Source organism: Myxozyma melibiosi (assembly GCF_037950935.1).
Source record: "Myxozyma melibiosi strain Phaff 52-87 chromosome Unknown BZA70scaffold_1, whole genome shotgun sequence".
Classification (NCBI taxonomy): Eukaryota; Fungi; Ascomycota; class Lipomycetes; order Lipomycetales; family Lipomycetaceae; genus Myxozyma; species Myxozyma melibiosi.
Genome location: NW_027042915.1, coordinates 869,823 through 884,714, shown reverse-complemented (window position 1 = coordinate 884,714; position 14,892 = coordinate 869,823). Strand labels below are relative to the sequence as shown.

The 14,892-nt window shown below is 55.4% G+C and overlaps 8 protein-coding genes across 8 annotated transcripts; 5 read left to right on the top strand and 3 right to left on the bottom strand.

Moving 5' to 3' along the window:
• Positions 1-206: 206 nt before the first annotated feature.
• BZA70DRAFT_305730 (glycoside hydrolase) lies at positions 207-1,926 on the top strand (the record flags this gene model as incomplete). The annotated part of the gene is made up of 2 exons (XM_064914794.1): positions 207-1,066; positions 1,117-1,926. The coding sequence occupies exons 1-2, from the start codon at positions 407-409 to the stop codon at positions 1,924-1,926; spliced, it is 1,470 nt and encodes a 489-aa protein (XP_064770380.1). The 5' UTR covers positions 207-406.
• Positions 1,927-2,424: 498 nt separating this feature from the next.
• On the top strand, positions 2,425-2,719 carry BZA70DRAFT_286709 (uncharacterized protein; the record flags this gene model as incomplete). Its single annotated transcript, XM_064913892.1, has 2 exons — positions 2,425-2,530; positions 2,625-2,719. 2 exons carry the CDS (start codon positions 2,425-2,427, stop codon positions 2,717-2,719), a joined length of 201 nt encoding a protein of 66 aa, XP_064770379.1.
• A 733-nt stretch (positions 2,720-3,452) lies between these two features.
• Positions 3,453-4,922, top strand: BZA70DRAFT_298187 (aspartic peptidase domain-containing protein; the record flags this gene model as incomplete). The annotated part of the gene is made up of 1 exon (XM_064914591.1): positions 3,453-4,922. One exon carries the CDS (start codon positions 3,453-3,455, stop codon positions 4,920-4,922), a length of 1,470 nt encoding a protein of 489 aa, XP_064770378.1.
• Positions 4,923-5,320: 398 nt separating this feature from the next.
• Positions 5,321-7,048, bottom strand: BZA70DRAFT_286707 (aspartic peptidase domain-containing protein; the record flags this gene model as incomplete). The annotated part of the gene is made up of 3 exons (XM_064913891.1): positions 5,321-5,691; positions 5,756-5,830; positions 5,887-7,048. The coding sequence occupies 3 exons, from the start codon at positions 7,046-7,048 to the stop codon at positions 5,321-5,323; spliced, it is 1,608 nt and encodes a 535-aa protein (XP_064770377.1).
• Positions 7,049-7,454: 406 nt separating this feature from the next.
• Positions 7,455-8,314, top strand: BZA70DRAFT_271041 (adenine phosphoribosyltransferase). Its single transcript, XM_064911412.1, has one exon. It carries the CDS (start codon positions 7,624-7,626, stop codon positions 8,191-8,193), a length of 570 nt encoding a protein of 189 aa, XP_064770376.1. The 5' UTR covers positions 7,455-7,623; the 3' UTR covers positions 8,194-8,314.
• An 18-nt stretch (positions 8,315-8,332) lies between these two features.
• Positions 8,333-8,992, bottom strand: BZA70DRAFT_233688 (trafficking protein particle complex subunit 6B; the record flags this gene model as incomplete). The annotated part of the gene is made up of 3 exons (XM_064910270.1): positions 8,333-8,675; positions 8,733-8,824; positions 8,900-8,992. 3 exons carry the CDS (start codon positions 8,990-8,992, stop codon positions 8,333-8,335), a joined length of 528 nt encoding a protein of 175 aa, XP_064770375.1.
• A 1,068-nt stretch (positions 8,993-10,060) lies between these two features.
• Positions 10,061-11,640, top strand: BZA70DRAFT_234845 (glycoside hydrolase; the record flags this gene model as incomplete). The annotated part of the gene is made up of 3 exons (XM_064910316.1): positions 10,061-10,289; positions 10,345-10,466; positions 10,519-11,640. Coding segments are annotated over 3 exons (1,473 nt in total), but the record flags the coding sequence as incomplete, so codon positions are not given.
• Positions 11,641-13,387: 1,747 nt separating this feature from the next.
• Positions 13,388-14,377, bottom strand: BZA70DRAFT_235089 (NIF-domain-containing protein; the record flags this gene model as incomplete). Its single annotated transcript, XM_064910326.1, has 1 exon — positions 13,388-14,377. One exon carries the CDS (start codon positions 14,375-14,377, stop codon positions 13,388-13,390), a length of 990 nt encoding a protein of 329 aa, XP_064770373.1.
• Positions 14,378-14,892: the final 515 nt, after the last annotated feature.

The following is a 14,892-nucleotide window of genomic DNA, read 5'->3' as shown; positions in this document are numbered from 1 at the left end:
GCAATCAACGATTTAGCATAATTCCTACCTGCTCATCAACTCTGCCCGGAAGCACACGAGCGCGAACAAAAAAGGTACATGCAAACAAAAAAGGTACATGCAAACAAGAAAGGTACAGTGCGGCAACAGGGTTCGGCAAGCGGGCGGGCGCAGGCACAGGACAAGTTGGCGGGACAGGCTATTTCGAGGAAATTACCTATTCGGAAGGTACCCCGGACTCGGAGTGCGGAGGGAGCCCCTGCGCTCGATCAGATTGCGATTGCTCGTCCGGAGGCTGCTTCGGTCTCGGACAGGTTCATGACGGTGATTGACTGCGCTGGCTGATCTGTATAAATATTGCGAGTCTGTCTGTCTGCTCGATATCAATCATCAATCACCAACCTCCTCTCTCTCTCGCACCTACACCATGGAAACCGCGCAAACATTCGCCGAGTCGGCAAACGGTCTCATCAAGCTCGATCCCACCCGCGTGATCGGCACCATCGACGACAAGGTCTACTCCGGCTTTCTCGAGCACATGGGCCGCTGCATCTACGGCGGCATCGTCGACTTTGACTGCACCGTGCCCGGTCTGACGAACGAGAAGGGATACCGGCTCGACGTGGGCAAGGCGCTCAAGGATCTCGATATGCCGGTCGTGCGCTACCCCGGCGGCAACTTTGTGAGCTCGTATCACTGGCTGGATGCGGTCGGACCGAAGGAGAACCGGCCCCGACGTCCTGAGCTGGCGTGGCTCGGTGAGGAGTCCAACCAGTTTGGCACGGATGAGTTCATGGAGTGGTGCGAGTACATGGGCACGGAGCCCTACCTCTGTCTCAACATGGGCACCGGCACGCTGGACGAGGCGCTCGCGTGGGTCGAGTACTGCAACTCGGACAAAAACACATACTACGCCAACCTGCGCCGCAAGAACGGCCACGAGAAGCCGTACAATGTCAAGTACTGGAGTCTGGGCAACGAGGTCTGGGGACCGTGGCAGGTCGGCCAGATGACGGCGGAGGACTACAGCAAGAAGGCGTTCCAGTGGGCGAAGGCGCTCAAGCTGCTTGATCCCGACATCAAGCTTGTTGCGTGCGGCAAGGACGGACTCGACACTTGGATTTCACGGTGACGCAGGCGCTCATCACGCAGATTGATTACTACTCGATCCATCTGTACACTTCGCACGAGGAATACTACAAGAACGTGACCTGCGTGGCTGCGGCCGAGCGCGCGATCCAGATCACCTCGCGCTTGTTGGATCTGGCGACAATCACGCAGAAGGCATACGACAAGCACGTCAAGATCTGCTTCGACGAGTGGAACGTCTGGGATCCGATGCGCGCGCCCGGCCATCTCGGCGCGGAGGAGAAGTACACTCTCTCGGACGCGATCGCGGTTGCTTCGTGGGGTAACTTGTTTGTCCGCCAGGCTCCGACGGTGGGGATGGCGAACATTGCGCAGTGTGTGAATGTGATTGCGCCGGTGATGACTACGCCGACGGATATGCTGCTGCAGACGATTTACTACCCGTTCCTGCTGTTTACAAAGTACATGCGCGGCCAGAGCCTGAACTTGCATGTCGAGGGCCCGACGTACAAGGGCGAGACCGGCGCGTTCTTTGGCGACTACATGAAGTGGATCAAGACGACCGAGCCGGCGATCATGCTGCTCGACGTGTCTGCTGCGAAGAAGGACGGGATCGTGAGTATTGCGGTCGTCAATCGCTCGCTGGAGGAGGACGTGGTGACTGCGTTTGAGCTGGAGGGAGAGTACAAGGAGGACGTGGTCACGTACAGCGTGTACAACGACGACATTGCTGCGGTGAACACGTATGAGAAGAAGGATGTTGTTGGGATCGAGGAGAAGACGGTTAAGTTGAGCGAGTTGAAGTCGTTCACGGTGAAGAAGCACTCGTTTGTCATGCTGCGCATCACGCAGGCATAACCGATTAGAGAAGATTGCATATAAATAGATTGTGCAAGTATATGAGCTGTGAAGACTGTACGTAGATGCACGCGGTGGCTGGGACCCTGCATTGTATGCGCTAATTGTTTAGTGCATGGGCGAAGAGGAGTCCATTCCTGCCAAGAAGTCGTGCATTAAAGGAGAAAACAGAAGATGATTAACAAAAACAAACTAAATAAAAGAGATTTGTTCAATTGTTTCATGTAAATGTGTAAAATACCAATATTTACTGCTTCAACTTATTGAAGGAACTCAAGTGATGTTCGAGACGTGTTTTAGAGTTTGACAGTGATTCTGAAGACGTGCGCAGATGGAAAAACTGGATATTCCATCAACGAGAGTTGAGCATCCGCTCTGTGGAATAAAACGCCAACAGCACACTCAATCTGTTTTATCAATACATCAGATATCACGGATCTGATCAATAGTTGACGCCGAAAGTCAATAAACAGTTTGAAGAAATAAGAGAGCAAGATCATGTCTGACGAGCTGCCATTGTCGGTCGAGGGCCTCAACGCTGCTGACCAGCAGGAGATTGTGAAGTTTGTGAACGCGGAGCAGGCGCGGGCGAAGATGAACTCATGTGAGTGCTTTTTACGACGAAGAAGATGAAGCTGAAGAAGCCAAGGAGCTGCAGTTGCGAAAAGGAGGAAGAAGAAGCTGACGGGGGTTTACAGCTGTGCAAGAGTTTACAGAGATGTGCTTCAGCAAGTGCGTGAAGAGCGCACCGACGTCGGATTCGTTGACTGCTGCGGAATCTACGTGTGAGTGATGTGTTCTTTGTCTAATGATTCTGTCTGTTGAGAATGGAGTGGAGGGCTGACTGGTGTTTGTCTAGGCTTGGTATGAATGCTGCTGCTGCCGCGAAGGCATAACGGCCTAGACCAGACAGCTTCTTTAGCTGAAGAGTGAAGAGAAGAAGCTAACGAGTAAACACAGGCCAACTGCGCGAACCGGTTCGTGGACACAAATATCTACATCTTCAGCATGTGAGTTGCTTCCTGCATTCTGCTCCAAACAAATGCCTCTTTTAGCTGCCGTTTCTGTTTTAGTAGAAAGAGAAAAGGTTCCGGGAGGAGGCTGGTTTGTGGCAAAACCGCCCTTTTTGGCGCTTTGCTCTCAGGCACAACTGACGCGTTCTGAAACTAGGCTGTCGGGCAAGAAGTAGCGGTGATGATAATCAACAGAGCAAATACTTCTTCAACAACAAATACCTATTCTTTCTATAAATCCTTCTGTAATATCAACATGCTGTGTATTTGTAAATGATGACATCATCTACGCCGCACGTGGCTGGTGGAGGGGGTGGCATCGCTGACGCGTTCTTCGCCAAGCGGCGGCCGAGCCATTTTTCAGTTTCTCCTTTGCTTCGCCTTCTTTTGCTTATATCTGCTTCTTCTTCTCTTCTTCCTTCTTCTCTTTCTTTCTTTATCTTGTTGTTGTTGTTGTTTCTGTTCTTCTTCTTCTTCTTCTTCTCCTCCTCATCATCAGCATCATCACCCACCATGAAGCTCGCCCTCCTCCTCCTTGCTGCCTCCGCGGCCGCCTCCGCCCTCCCCGTCTCCTCCTCCTCCTCCTCCTCCTCCGCCCTTCCCGTCCTCCACATGCCCCTGCGCTCCCGCGGTTCCCCCGCCGAGCGTCTGCGCAAACAGCTCCTCCGCCGCCGTGCTCTGCGCGCCCGCGACGACACCGTCCAAATCTCGCTCGACAACTCGGTCGACCAGGGCACATACCTCACCACCGTCTCGCTCGGAACGCCGGCTCAAAACATAACCGTGCTCGTCGACACCGGCTCCTCGGACCTGTGGGTCCAGTCCTCCTCCAGCTCGGACTGCTCGACCGTGTCCAACTACTGCACTACCTACGGCACCTACTCCGAGAGCGACTCGTCGACTGCCTCGGCCCTCTCGGACTCGGACGACGACACATTCTCAATCACCTACGCCGACTCGTCCTCCGCCAGCGGCGTCTACCTGACCGACACCATCACCGTCGGCAGCTCCTCCGTCTCTGACTTTACCTTTGCCGTCGCCTCAAACACATCCTCCGACCTCGGCGTGCTCGGCATCGGCTTCACCACCAACGAGGCCGCGGCCGAGACGTACGAGAACCTGCCGGCGCGCCTCGCTTCGGATGGTGTTATCCAGAGCAACGCCTACTCGCTCTGGCTCAACAGTCTCGAGTCCGACGAAGGAAATCTGCTGTTTGGCGGCATCGACACGGCAAAGTTCTCCGGCGAGCTGCAGACGATTGACATCACGGCCTCGCACGGGTCGACGTATACGTCGTTCCTGGTGACGATCACCGATATCGCGTACAACACCTCCGCGGGCGTGAACTCGACGCTCTCGGAGGACTCGATCTCGGTCGTGCTCGACTCCGGCACGACCTACGCGGTCCTGCCCAAGACCGTGATCGAGTCTATTGTGTCGGCCATCGGCTCCGGCACGTACGACGACGACTACGGGCTCTACACGATCGACTGCACGTACCAAGACTCGAGCGACGCCGTCGTGCTGACGTTCAACGACGGCGGCGCCACACTCTCGGTCCCGCTCAGCGAACTCGTCGTGCCGCTCGAGTACAGCTCCGAGGGCTCGACGCTCTGCGCGGTCGGCATCCAGTCCTACACCGACGACGACTCGACCTCGGAGGGCATCTCGACCACGACCTACATCCTCGGCGACGCCTTCTTGCGCGCAGGCTACATCGTCTACGACCTCACCAATAAGCAGATCAGCATCGCCCAGGCGGTCTTCGACACCACCGAGTCCAGTATCGTCGCAATTAACTCCACCGGCCTCTCGACCTCGTCCTCGCTCGCGGGCACGGGCGTCTCGTCCTCGTCCTCATCGTCGGACTCGTCCTCGTCCTCGTCCTCGTCCTCGTCTGCGGCCGCGAGCAGTAGACTTTCCGGTAGCACTGGTGCGCTCGTCGCCGCGGCGGCTGTCTTTGCATGCATGTTAATTTTGTGATTTAGCGTTGTGTTGTGTATATTTTTTCGGGTCATTTTCATCTGTCTGTTTTGCTATCTATGCTATTTATGCTATTTAAGTGGTCGGGTCATTTTCATCTAAGTGATGCATATCATATGTTTCTAGAATTGCGACAATATGACGCTTTATCGTACTAGTTTTTGTTTATTTCTGTCGGTGTTTGTTATTTGAGGAGTGAAGTTTTTGTTTGTTTGTAGTTTAGTTAGCTATTAGAATCTGTATTATAAATCGAGAGTTTGTTTGTGCATTGTGAGTTGCTTGTCGTGTCATACACACTACTCTGTGACAATATATGGTGATGATTAAAAATGCCATTAATTATTCATATCATATCTATATCCTCATGTACCGCAAGAAACACAAATCTGTTCTAAAATCTACTTTAAATACCTTCGTATGCGCGGATACCGCGCGACGTACATCAGCGCGATGCCCATCGCAATCAATCCGCACGCGATAAACACGACAGCCCGATTCCTCCCCTCGTCGGGATAGAACAAGTCCGCGCTCGGCATGCGCTGCAATCTGCCGACCGCAGTAGCAGCAGCAGCGACAGCAAGAGGTGTCTCGACGGGGGAGGGCGACGAGCGCTTAGGTGGGAGGTAGGGAGTCTCGGGCAGGCCTGTGATGTCGGAGTTTGAATCTAGACCGTGTTCGTCTATTATTTGGATTTGGGCGTCGTCGGGGGCGGAGGAGGTGGTGTTTGATGAGGCGAGGCGGGCGACTGAGACGCGGACGTTGGTTTGGTCTGAGGTTGTTAGTATATCGAGAGTATATCGAGAGTATATCGAGAGAAGGGGAGAGGTGGTTACCGTAGAATAGGTATGCACTTCGAAGGAAGGAATCTCCTAGTGTGAACTCTTGGTTTTCGCCTTCCAATTGCCGTCCTACACCTACGTCAGTCAAAAGAAAGAAAACAACAGCAGACAACAAGATAACCCACCTCTGATCGGCCTAGGCGCTGTGTAAGCCATGGCACACATCGGTCTGCCGTCGTCGTAGATACCGACCTGGGACACGAGCTGGGATGCCATAACCGGGATCTTCACGTCGTCCCAAAACTCAACTTCAACAATGGTATCCTCATAATTCGCCTCACAGGGCACGTAAAACATCGCCGAGCGCGCCTCGTAGCGGTAGTTCAACGGTCCACCCGTGACTGCCTCGGCGATGCGAGCGCCGACGCGGTAGGGCAGATTTGACCAAGCCGTCTCGGGCTCGAGTCTGACGGCGAGACGGGTAGCCAGCGCTGTGGATGGCGAACCCGGGGCGTAGATTGGCCGGAGCGGGTTGTAGACTTTGATCCCCCCGATCACGACCTGGAACCGATCAAGGGCCTGCGGAGTGCGGAGCGCGCCGGTGGTCTTGAGCGGGCCCATGAACTTTGACTTGTCGATGGCGCCGAAGAGAAGGCCGCCGGTGGAGAGGTTGTGGTTGTCGACGTACATCGAGAACGAGGAGATTTTGACCCTGCCGCGGTCGAGGAGGGTGTTGACGAACGCGCTTGCACGGGCGGAGGCGACGCCGGTAGGTTTGAGGAGGCCGAAGCGGCCGTAGGGGCAGTCGCCTTCCTCAGCCATGCCAAAGACAAAGTTGTCGAGCGAGACGTTGCCGACAGAGATGGAGTCAGCGACGACGATGACGCGGACGTAGGAGGAGTCCGAGAGACCGACTTTCGAGCGGGTGTTTGCGGACCGCGAGGAGGAGGAGGAGCCGCGGTTGTAGGTGCCGGTCGGGCGGCAGAAGTCTGTTGAAGTTTTGCGGCAGTCGTGGTTGATGTCTGAGTGGACCCATGTTTTTTCCGATCTGGTGGTGAGCATGAGGGTGACGTGCTGGGCGGGGGAGCCGATGCTGACAGAGACGAGGTAGCCAAATGAGAAGCGGTCGGTTGCGGGGCGGAGGTAGGGGCGGTCGTCGGCGAGGGTGTGGAAGTCGTTTGCGTAGAAGGTGGAGGGGTGGTATCCGGGAGGGGAGGAGAGGCCGCGGCGGGCGTGGGAGTAGTAGGTGGACTCGAAGGGGACGAAGACGGGGGCGACGAGGCTGTCGTCGTGGGATTCTTCTGTGTGTTGCTGCTGGACGGTGTGTGGTTTGGAGACGAAGTGCATGGAGAGCTTGCGCTGCTGAGCAGCCGCTTGGTGGAGGAGGAGGAGGAGGAGGAGGAGGAGGAGGATGAGTGTGCGCATGCTGTGTGTGCACAGTTGCTCAACCTCAGAGACAGGCGGAGCAGGACAATGAAGAGGAGAGGAGGAGGAGGAGAAGAAGAAAGTAGACAGACTGTTATAGCAAACAGAGGCAAACAAGGCAAAGAAAGCGATGACGAGGCCTGTCTGGCGGTGGCACGGTTCAGGGTTCACCCAAAAATGCCGCTGTGATCCTGGACTGAGACTCAGAGATCTTTGAGATGCTGTTTATACAACAAACGATGAATAGAACAACAAAATACCCTCTTCTTTCTCGATCTTCCTCTCTTCACACATCTGCAGACAGCTGCAGCGCATCCACACCCGCGGTCTGCTCTGCGTCTGCGTTCGAGCTGCGTCCGCTCCGAAGCTCATCGCTGCGGCGCACAGTGCGGCTCATCGGAAACCTTCTTTTTTCTTTTGTTTTTCACTTTTGTCTCTTCGATCTCTGATATTGCCCTCTTCTACTATCTACCACCCTTGATCACTTCATATTCACAATGGCCTCCGTCGAAGACTGCAAAACGCTCCTCAAATCAACCCTCCGCCAGTACGAGGACTTCCCCTCAAAAGGCATCCTCTTCGAAGACATCCTCCCCATCTTCCAGAACCCCACCACCTTCCAGGCCCTCATCACCGCCATGCGTCTCCAGATCGAGCAGAACTTCACCGGCGACCGCAAACCAGACGTCATCGTCGGCCTCGACGCCAGAGGTTTTCTCTTCGGCCCCACCCTTGCGCTCCAGCTCGGCGCGGCCTTCGTCCCCGTCCGCAAGGCCGGGAAACTCCCCGGCCCCGTCGTCGAGGCTGAGTTCCAGAAGGAGTACGGCAAGGACGTCTTCGCCATCCAGGCAGACGCCATCAAGGCCGGTCAGCGCGTCATCATCGTCGACGACATCATCGCCACCGGTGGAAGTGCCAGTGCTGCCGGTGAGCTTGTCGCCAAGCTCGGCGGTGAGATCCTCGAGTACGTCTTCTTGCTCGAGCTCGATTTCCTCAAGGGAAGAGAGAAGCTTAACGCTCCTGTCTACACCCTGCTCTCTGGCCAGCCTACTAAACTTGGCTCGTGATTTTTTCGTCCTTTTGTCTGTTTGTAACTATTTGTGTCTTGTCTGTTTGCCTCCTGTAACTCTACGGTACTACATCAGGCTATGATCTCTACCCTGGCGTCTATAAATATATACTCAACCATATCTGCATTATCCCCAGCTAATTATCCTGCCGCATAGTCTGCACATGAAACACCGCAACCGGCATCCCCGTGATCTCCGCCACAACCGTAGCCTGCACCCCCAAGTTCGCCAACGCGCCTCTGATAACCCCACACGGGAACCACAGATACGGCTGCGCGCGCGTGATTGTATCCAGCCCGCCCACGTCCGTGCTCATCCGCATCAGCAGCCGGAAACTCGAGTCTGTCAGCACATACACGCCCCGGTGGTTCGTCTTTAGATTGTCAATCTGCTTGCGGAACACTAGCTGCCAAAGATCCTTGCACACAAACTTCATCACATCCAGCACGTCTGTAAACCGTGGGCGATCCTGTGAGAATCTAGAAGATGCTAAAGTCAGCAAGCCAGTCTCTCTAATCTCAAAACACAACTCTCACCTCTCTGCTAAACCCTGGCCAACTCGATACCCGAGCCCCTCAACATGCTTAAACACCGCCCCCTTCCTCTCTTCCTCGCCTATCCGCCCGTCCTTCTCCGGAACAACCGCCTTCCCCGGCGACGACAACGAATTGATCGCCCCTGCTGTCTTACCCTCGCCAATAACCTCGACCACCCGCTCCGACATCGGAATCAGCTCCATCAGCAGGAAATCCAAACACGACAGATTCAGATATATCGCGTGCGGATCCGGATACATGCTATGCAGCCCCGCCGCCGCCGACGCCGCCGTCGGGCGCGCCGACGGCGGTGTGTTTTCGTTCAACAGCGTCGGACCGCCCGCATGTGCTGCTGCCGGCTGCTGGTATCCCACCGGTCCGCCTTGGGGCGTGAACGTGCTCGGCCGCGCCGGTCGTGTCTGCGAGGCGGCGGCGGCGCTGAATTGCTGCTGCGCGGCCTGCTGCTGCTGTGCTGCTTTTGATGGTGTCGGGCCTCCTCTTGGTTGTAGTGATGGATCTGGTGTTGCTGTTGACGATGAGGATGAGGATGGTGTGGGTTGCTGGGCTTGTGGGGGTGGTGGTTGTGGGCTTGCTGAAGCCATGATGAATGATCCCGCGTGCTACGGTCTCTGAGCGCTTTCGAACGCAGTCAATTCCAGATCACCTTGATAGTTTGACAATTTCTCAGCAACCGTCCAAGTCTCAGTTATCTGTCTTGCGCTCTCGACCTCGCGATTATATAAAACGATGGCGAACAACGACTCGGACGGCGGTGCGCAGGGCGAAAGTCACAGCAAAACACCCGCGCACAATATCGACACGAGCCCCTTTCTCGCGATCTCGCCGCGCGCAGTAAGCAACCTCACATGCTGCTGCTGCCTGCTTTCTGCGCTTCTGTTCTGCTTCGTCGCTGGATTTTCTGGGGTTGCGAGTGCTGCGGTCTGCTGCTCTTGCGTTTGACTGTATCTCTTTTGCAGATCTGTTTGAGTGTTGTGGTTGTTGGGGACGAGGGCGACGCTGCGCTCGCTATCTACGCTTATTGAGTCTGCATCTACTCCGCGATATCAAGATCAAGCCGGTCTCGTGTTTGATCTCCATCGCCTCCACCTTCCTCACTACACAGATCCCTGGTGCTGTTGTTGACAGCACAGATCTGCGCCAGCTGTTTGACTAGCAGCGCTTCTGTTCAGCCCACATACGTTGTCGCATGACCTGTTCATTACCTACCCCATCTACGACGACGACGACGACGACAGCAGTATCTCACAATTCGAGGACGCCCTCCTGATATAGTCTGCTCACCTCAAAGCTATACACACTACATCTCAATGGTTGGGCGGCGGAAGTTTGCGGCCGTAGCTGGCGCCCTGCTACTCCTCGCCGGCACGCCTAGCACCTTTGCCTTCCCCAAAGCCCATCTTGATCGATTAAAGTGCGTGCTGCTTATTCCCCCACTATTAATATCAATTGCTAACGTACCGCCGTCCAGACAAGAAACAAAGGAGGCCTTCTACCACAGCTGGTCTCACTACCTCAACTACGGCTTTCCTGAAGATGGTCTGCTCCCTCTCTCTTTCTGCTCTCATTGATCCATGCTGACGACGAACTACAGAGGTTGCGCCGATTTCATGCAGTGGCCGAGGAAGCGATCGCAAGAACCCAAACAACATCGGACTCAATGATGTCCTCGGCGACTTTTCTCTCACTTTGATTGATAGTATGGATACTTTAGTGGTAAGTGCCTTCACTCTCAAACAATGCAGCAACGCCGCTAACAGATCAAAAGATGATGGACGACCAAGAAGGCTTCGAAGCCGCAGTCAAAAAAGTTGAACGCTTCGTACAATTCGATCTCCCCTCACGCGTCCAGATATTCGAGACCACGATCCGCGTCATCGGCGGTCTCCTCTCCGCACACATCTACGCCACCTCCCCGGACCTCGGCCACCAAATAAAAGACTACAACGGCTCGCTCCTAACCCTCGCCGTCGACCTCGCCGACCGCCTCATGCCCGCGTTCGACACCCCGACCGGCATCCCTCTCCCGCGCGCAAACCTCCGCCGCGGTATCGACCAGGAAAACATCACAGAGACCTGCACCGCCGGCGCCGGCAGCCTCGTGCTCGAATTCGCAACCCTCTCGCGTCTCACCGGGGACGACAAGTACGAAGCCGTCGCCCGCCGCGCGTTCTTCGCAATCTGGGAACGCCGCACCGCGCTCGATATCGTCGGCACCGCGATCGATTCCGTGTCCGGACTCTGGCTGTCGGCCATGTCTGGCGTCGGCGCCAGCATCGACTCCTTCTACGAGTACGCGCTCAAGTCGTACATCTTGCTCGGCGATGAGCAGTTCCTCGACGTCTTTGCGCTCTCATACGCGGCGATCAAAGAAAACATGCTCGACGACTGGCTCTACAAAAACATACACATGGTCACCGGCCAGGTTCTCACCGGCTGGGTCGACGCGCTCGCTGCGTTTTTCCCGGGCCTGCAAGTACTCGCGGGGGACGTGAACGCGGCGGTCAAGAGTCATTTGGTGTACTACAAGATCTGGATGACGTACGCAGGCACTCCTGAACGATGGAACTACGTCAACCGCAAGGGCAGCGTCGAGCTCGGATGGTACGGTCTGCGGCCGGAGTTTGTAGAGTCAAACTACATGCTGTACCGGGCGACCAAGGACCCTTTCTACCTGCACGTTGGCGCGCAGATCCTGAGCGATTTACAAACGCGGGCGCGCGTCGCGTGCGGGTACGCCTCGATCCACAACGTGCAAACAGGCGAGCTTGACGATCGCATGGAGAGCTTTTTTCTCAGCGAGACGCTGAAATACCTCTACCTGCTCTTCGACGTCGACAACCCGCTCAACCATGACGGTTCCAACTTTGTGTTTTCGACCGAGGCGCATCCGCTGCGCATCGACGCGAATCTGCTAAACAGCACCGGCCGCGCGACGGCCGCGGCAGCAAGCACGAGGCCTGCTGCGCGGTTGATTCCGCGGCAGAACCCGGAGGCGGTGATTGAAGCCACGTTAGACCGCGTGCTCGAGTTTGCAAACGAGGAAGTATTTCTGCCGGACAAAAACTCGGTCTTTGACGAAGACGGGTTCTTCGCCGCCGCCGGTAAGGACGGGGACGACAGTGCGGACGACGGCAAGTCGTATTTTGGGCGTATGCGGTTCTACGGCCAGCACGCGCGGAACCTGGTCGCGAGCTCAACCTGTCGGAGCGTAGGCAGCCACGACTCGTTCTACTCGCGGATAACTTCCTGGGGCGAGTTCTACCACCTCGACGGCCTCTACAACTTCACCTCGCCGCTGACCGAGGACTCGTTCCGCAACCTGCCGCCGTACGTCGAGCACCATACCTTCGCGTCGCAGTCGCCTGTATTTAGCTCAAACATGCGCGATGCGACCAGCGGCAACGGCAACGGCACGACGGTACCCACGCGGCGCCGGCGGCGCGCGATCGTCGATCTGCCGCCGACGGACCCGGCTGCGCGCTCGTTGCCGCTGCAAAAGTCGAGCATTCTCGAAATGTTTTTCCCGTCTGATAAGCAATCATTTATCGAGCAACGCGGACAGGATCTCGAGACAAACTCGTTTGACGGGCATCGTGTCCGGTTTAGAAGACTAGATCGGTATCGCGAGAAACCCTACGTCCCATCTTCCTACCCGTTTTCCTCCTCCTCACCACAACAACAACGACAACAACAGACTGTTAAAAAAGAAGGGAGTTCTCCTGGCACCGGAAATTCTGGCTCAGCCGATAATGCTGATAATCTATCTCTATTTTCGTCATCTGCAGCGTCGTCCTCGTCATCCTCCTCCTCCTCCTCCTCCGCGCCGCGCATGAAAATCCTCACGATCGGGGGCATAAAAGTTCTCGGCAACGTCAAGGTGCGGAATATAATGTCGCGAGGGTTTTACGACCAAGATCTATTTGAAGTGCTTCGCGACGGACGAGTCCGGCTTCGTGGGGAGGAGATTGTGAATTTGATTGTTGGTTGATTTCTGTTGTCTCTTGCCTGTGAAGAAGAACGGTTTATTTTGCTTATTTGTCGAGTTTTTGTTTATTGCTTTTTGGGTCATGATTATCATTGGTGTTTTATGCCTGCTGTTCAGACGAATCTTCATTCTTTTCCACGTACAAATGTTTAAAGTATGAATTTGAGTCTTCTGTATTAGTACATGATGTAAAAACAACGAAAGAAAAGGAATGGAAGATAAACAAATACTACTAGTCATCAGAAACAACGCGATATATGAAAAATAAATACTTCAAACTAACTCAAGAATGGCCAAACTCAGAAAATGGAAACCGACAATCAAAAGACTCTGCAACTGTATCAAACAAAGAGGAAATAATAAAATCTACTCGAACCGTGCTGGGAAACATTTCGCCATAATCACACACACACACTCTCTCTCTATATATATATAGATAAATAGATAGATGGAAACAATATATACTGAAATGCAATAGAGAAACGGAGACTATTTGCAAACGTAGATAGAATAGAAGCAAACACGAGCTATATGCTCCGTACGCATGCAGAGCCAAACTAAAGTACAATCCGGGATGCGAACAAACCACACAAACAGTATAAAAAACCTCATATGAACAAAAACAAAAACCCGCTCTCTTCTTCTTTTCTTAAATAGGAGTGTATGCCATTGCCTCCTGAGGCGACTTCATGGTCGTGTACTTTGGAATCCCGACGTCGAGCACCAAGCTCACGTCATGCAGATCGAGACTGGCGAGATCTTCGAGGAAAGGGATGATGTCGAGAAGCTCGTTGTCGTGCGTGTCTGAAAACCAGCTCGAGATCGGGAGCGCGTGCTGCGGGTGGAAGATGTAGGAGGCAGGCGAGTTGTCGAGAATGATTATGTTTTCGAGCGGCCGGCCGAGCTGCGAGAGGTCTTTGACGTAGTTGCCTTGGTGGTTGTAGCAGCTCTCTCGAAACAGCCGGTGGTGCACGACGTGATGGATGTCGAGCTGGTCTAGAAGTGGGTCGCCGTACTTGCTCACGGAAGCAGTAAACACAACAATCTCATACATCTGCCCGACCCGTTTCAGAAAATCATCAACGCCAGGCCGTTTGATAACGTACACGTTGTGGAACTGTCCCTCAATCTCGACCGGAATGACAAAGTCTGCCTGGGGCAGGTACTTGAAACTACTATGCACGAGCGTCTCATCCAGATCGAGAACAAGACACTTGCGATCCTTGAACTCGTCCTGTACCGGCGCCAGCAGCGTCGTCGGCGGGATCGCGTCCGGATCGGTAGGCGTCGCGGGCCCGTACTCGGTCACTTGGTCGTGCTGCAGCGGGTGGTAGACCTCGACGCGGCCGCGCGCGAGTATGCTTTCTTCCTCGCGCGACAGCGCGGTGTGTGTGCGGGATAGGGGAGTAGGTGATTCGTCGCGCGAGGAGTAGCTCGCTGCTGCTGACCCGGCGGTCGGTGTCGAGCTTCCTCTGCTGCTAGCGCCTGCGTGCGCGGTCCCGTGGTCGCTCTTCCCGTCTGCGTTATAAGGCGGCGACGCTTCGGTCGCCGACGGAGTGCTATTCAGGTTGTCTATAGACTTGCGATCAGACAGCGACGCGTCCCGGGCGGCCGCCAGCAGCTCGTCGTCAATCGTCATCGACGTCGTCGACGGCGTTCTCGCGACACTGCTGCGCCGGTGGGGACTGCTGTGGCTGCCCGATCTGCTCATATTATGATTATCCGCCACATGCTGGTGCTGCCGCCCGCGGCCTTTCTCGTCAATGATGATGTCGTGCGACTTCACCGCCGGCAGCTCGCCAGTCAGCTCGTCCTCGTCCTCGTCCTCCCGCGGTTTCTCGTCCGAGTCCTTATCCGAGTCGCGTAGCCTCGCCGAGGCCGAGTCGCGCACGTTGGTCGACGACCGGCGGAGGCCGGCGGCAGCTGCTGTTGCTGCGGAGGATTTTTGGCTGCCTACGCCGCTGGAGACGGAGGCTCCAATCTGGCTGGACGTGCCGGCGCCGCTGCCGCCGCCTCGGCGGACGTGCACGCTGCCGGTATCTTCGTATGCGGTGTTGTGGCTCGACGAGTCGCCGCCGCCGCAGCAGAAGACGGCGAAGAAGCGGCCGAAGAAGCCGTCTTTCGAGTCTGCGGGGGTTGAGGCGAGTGGTTTCG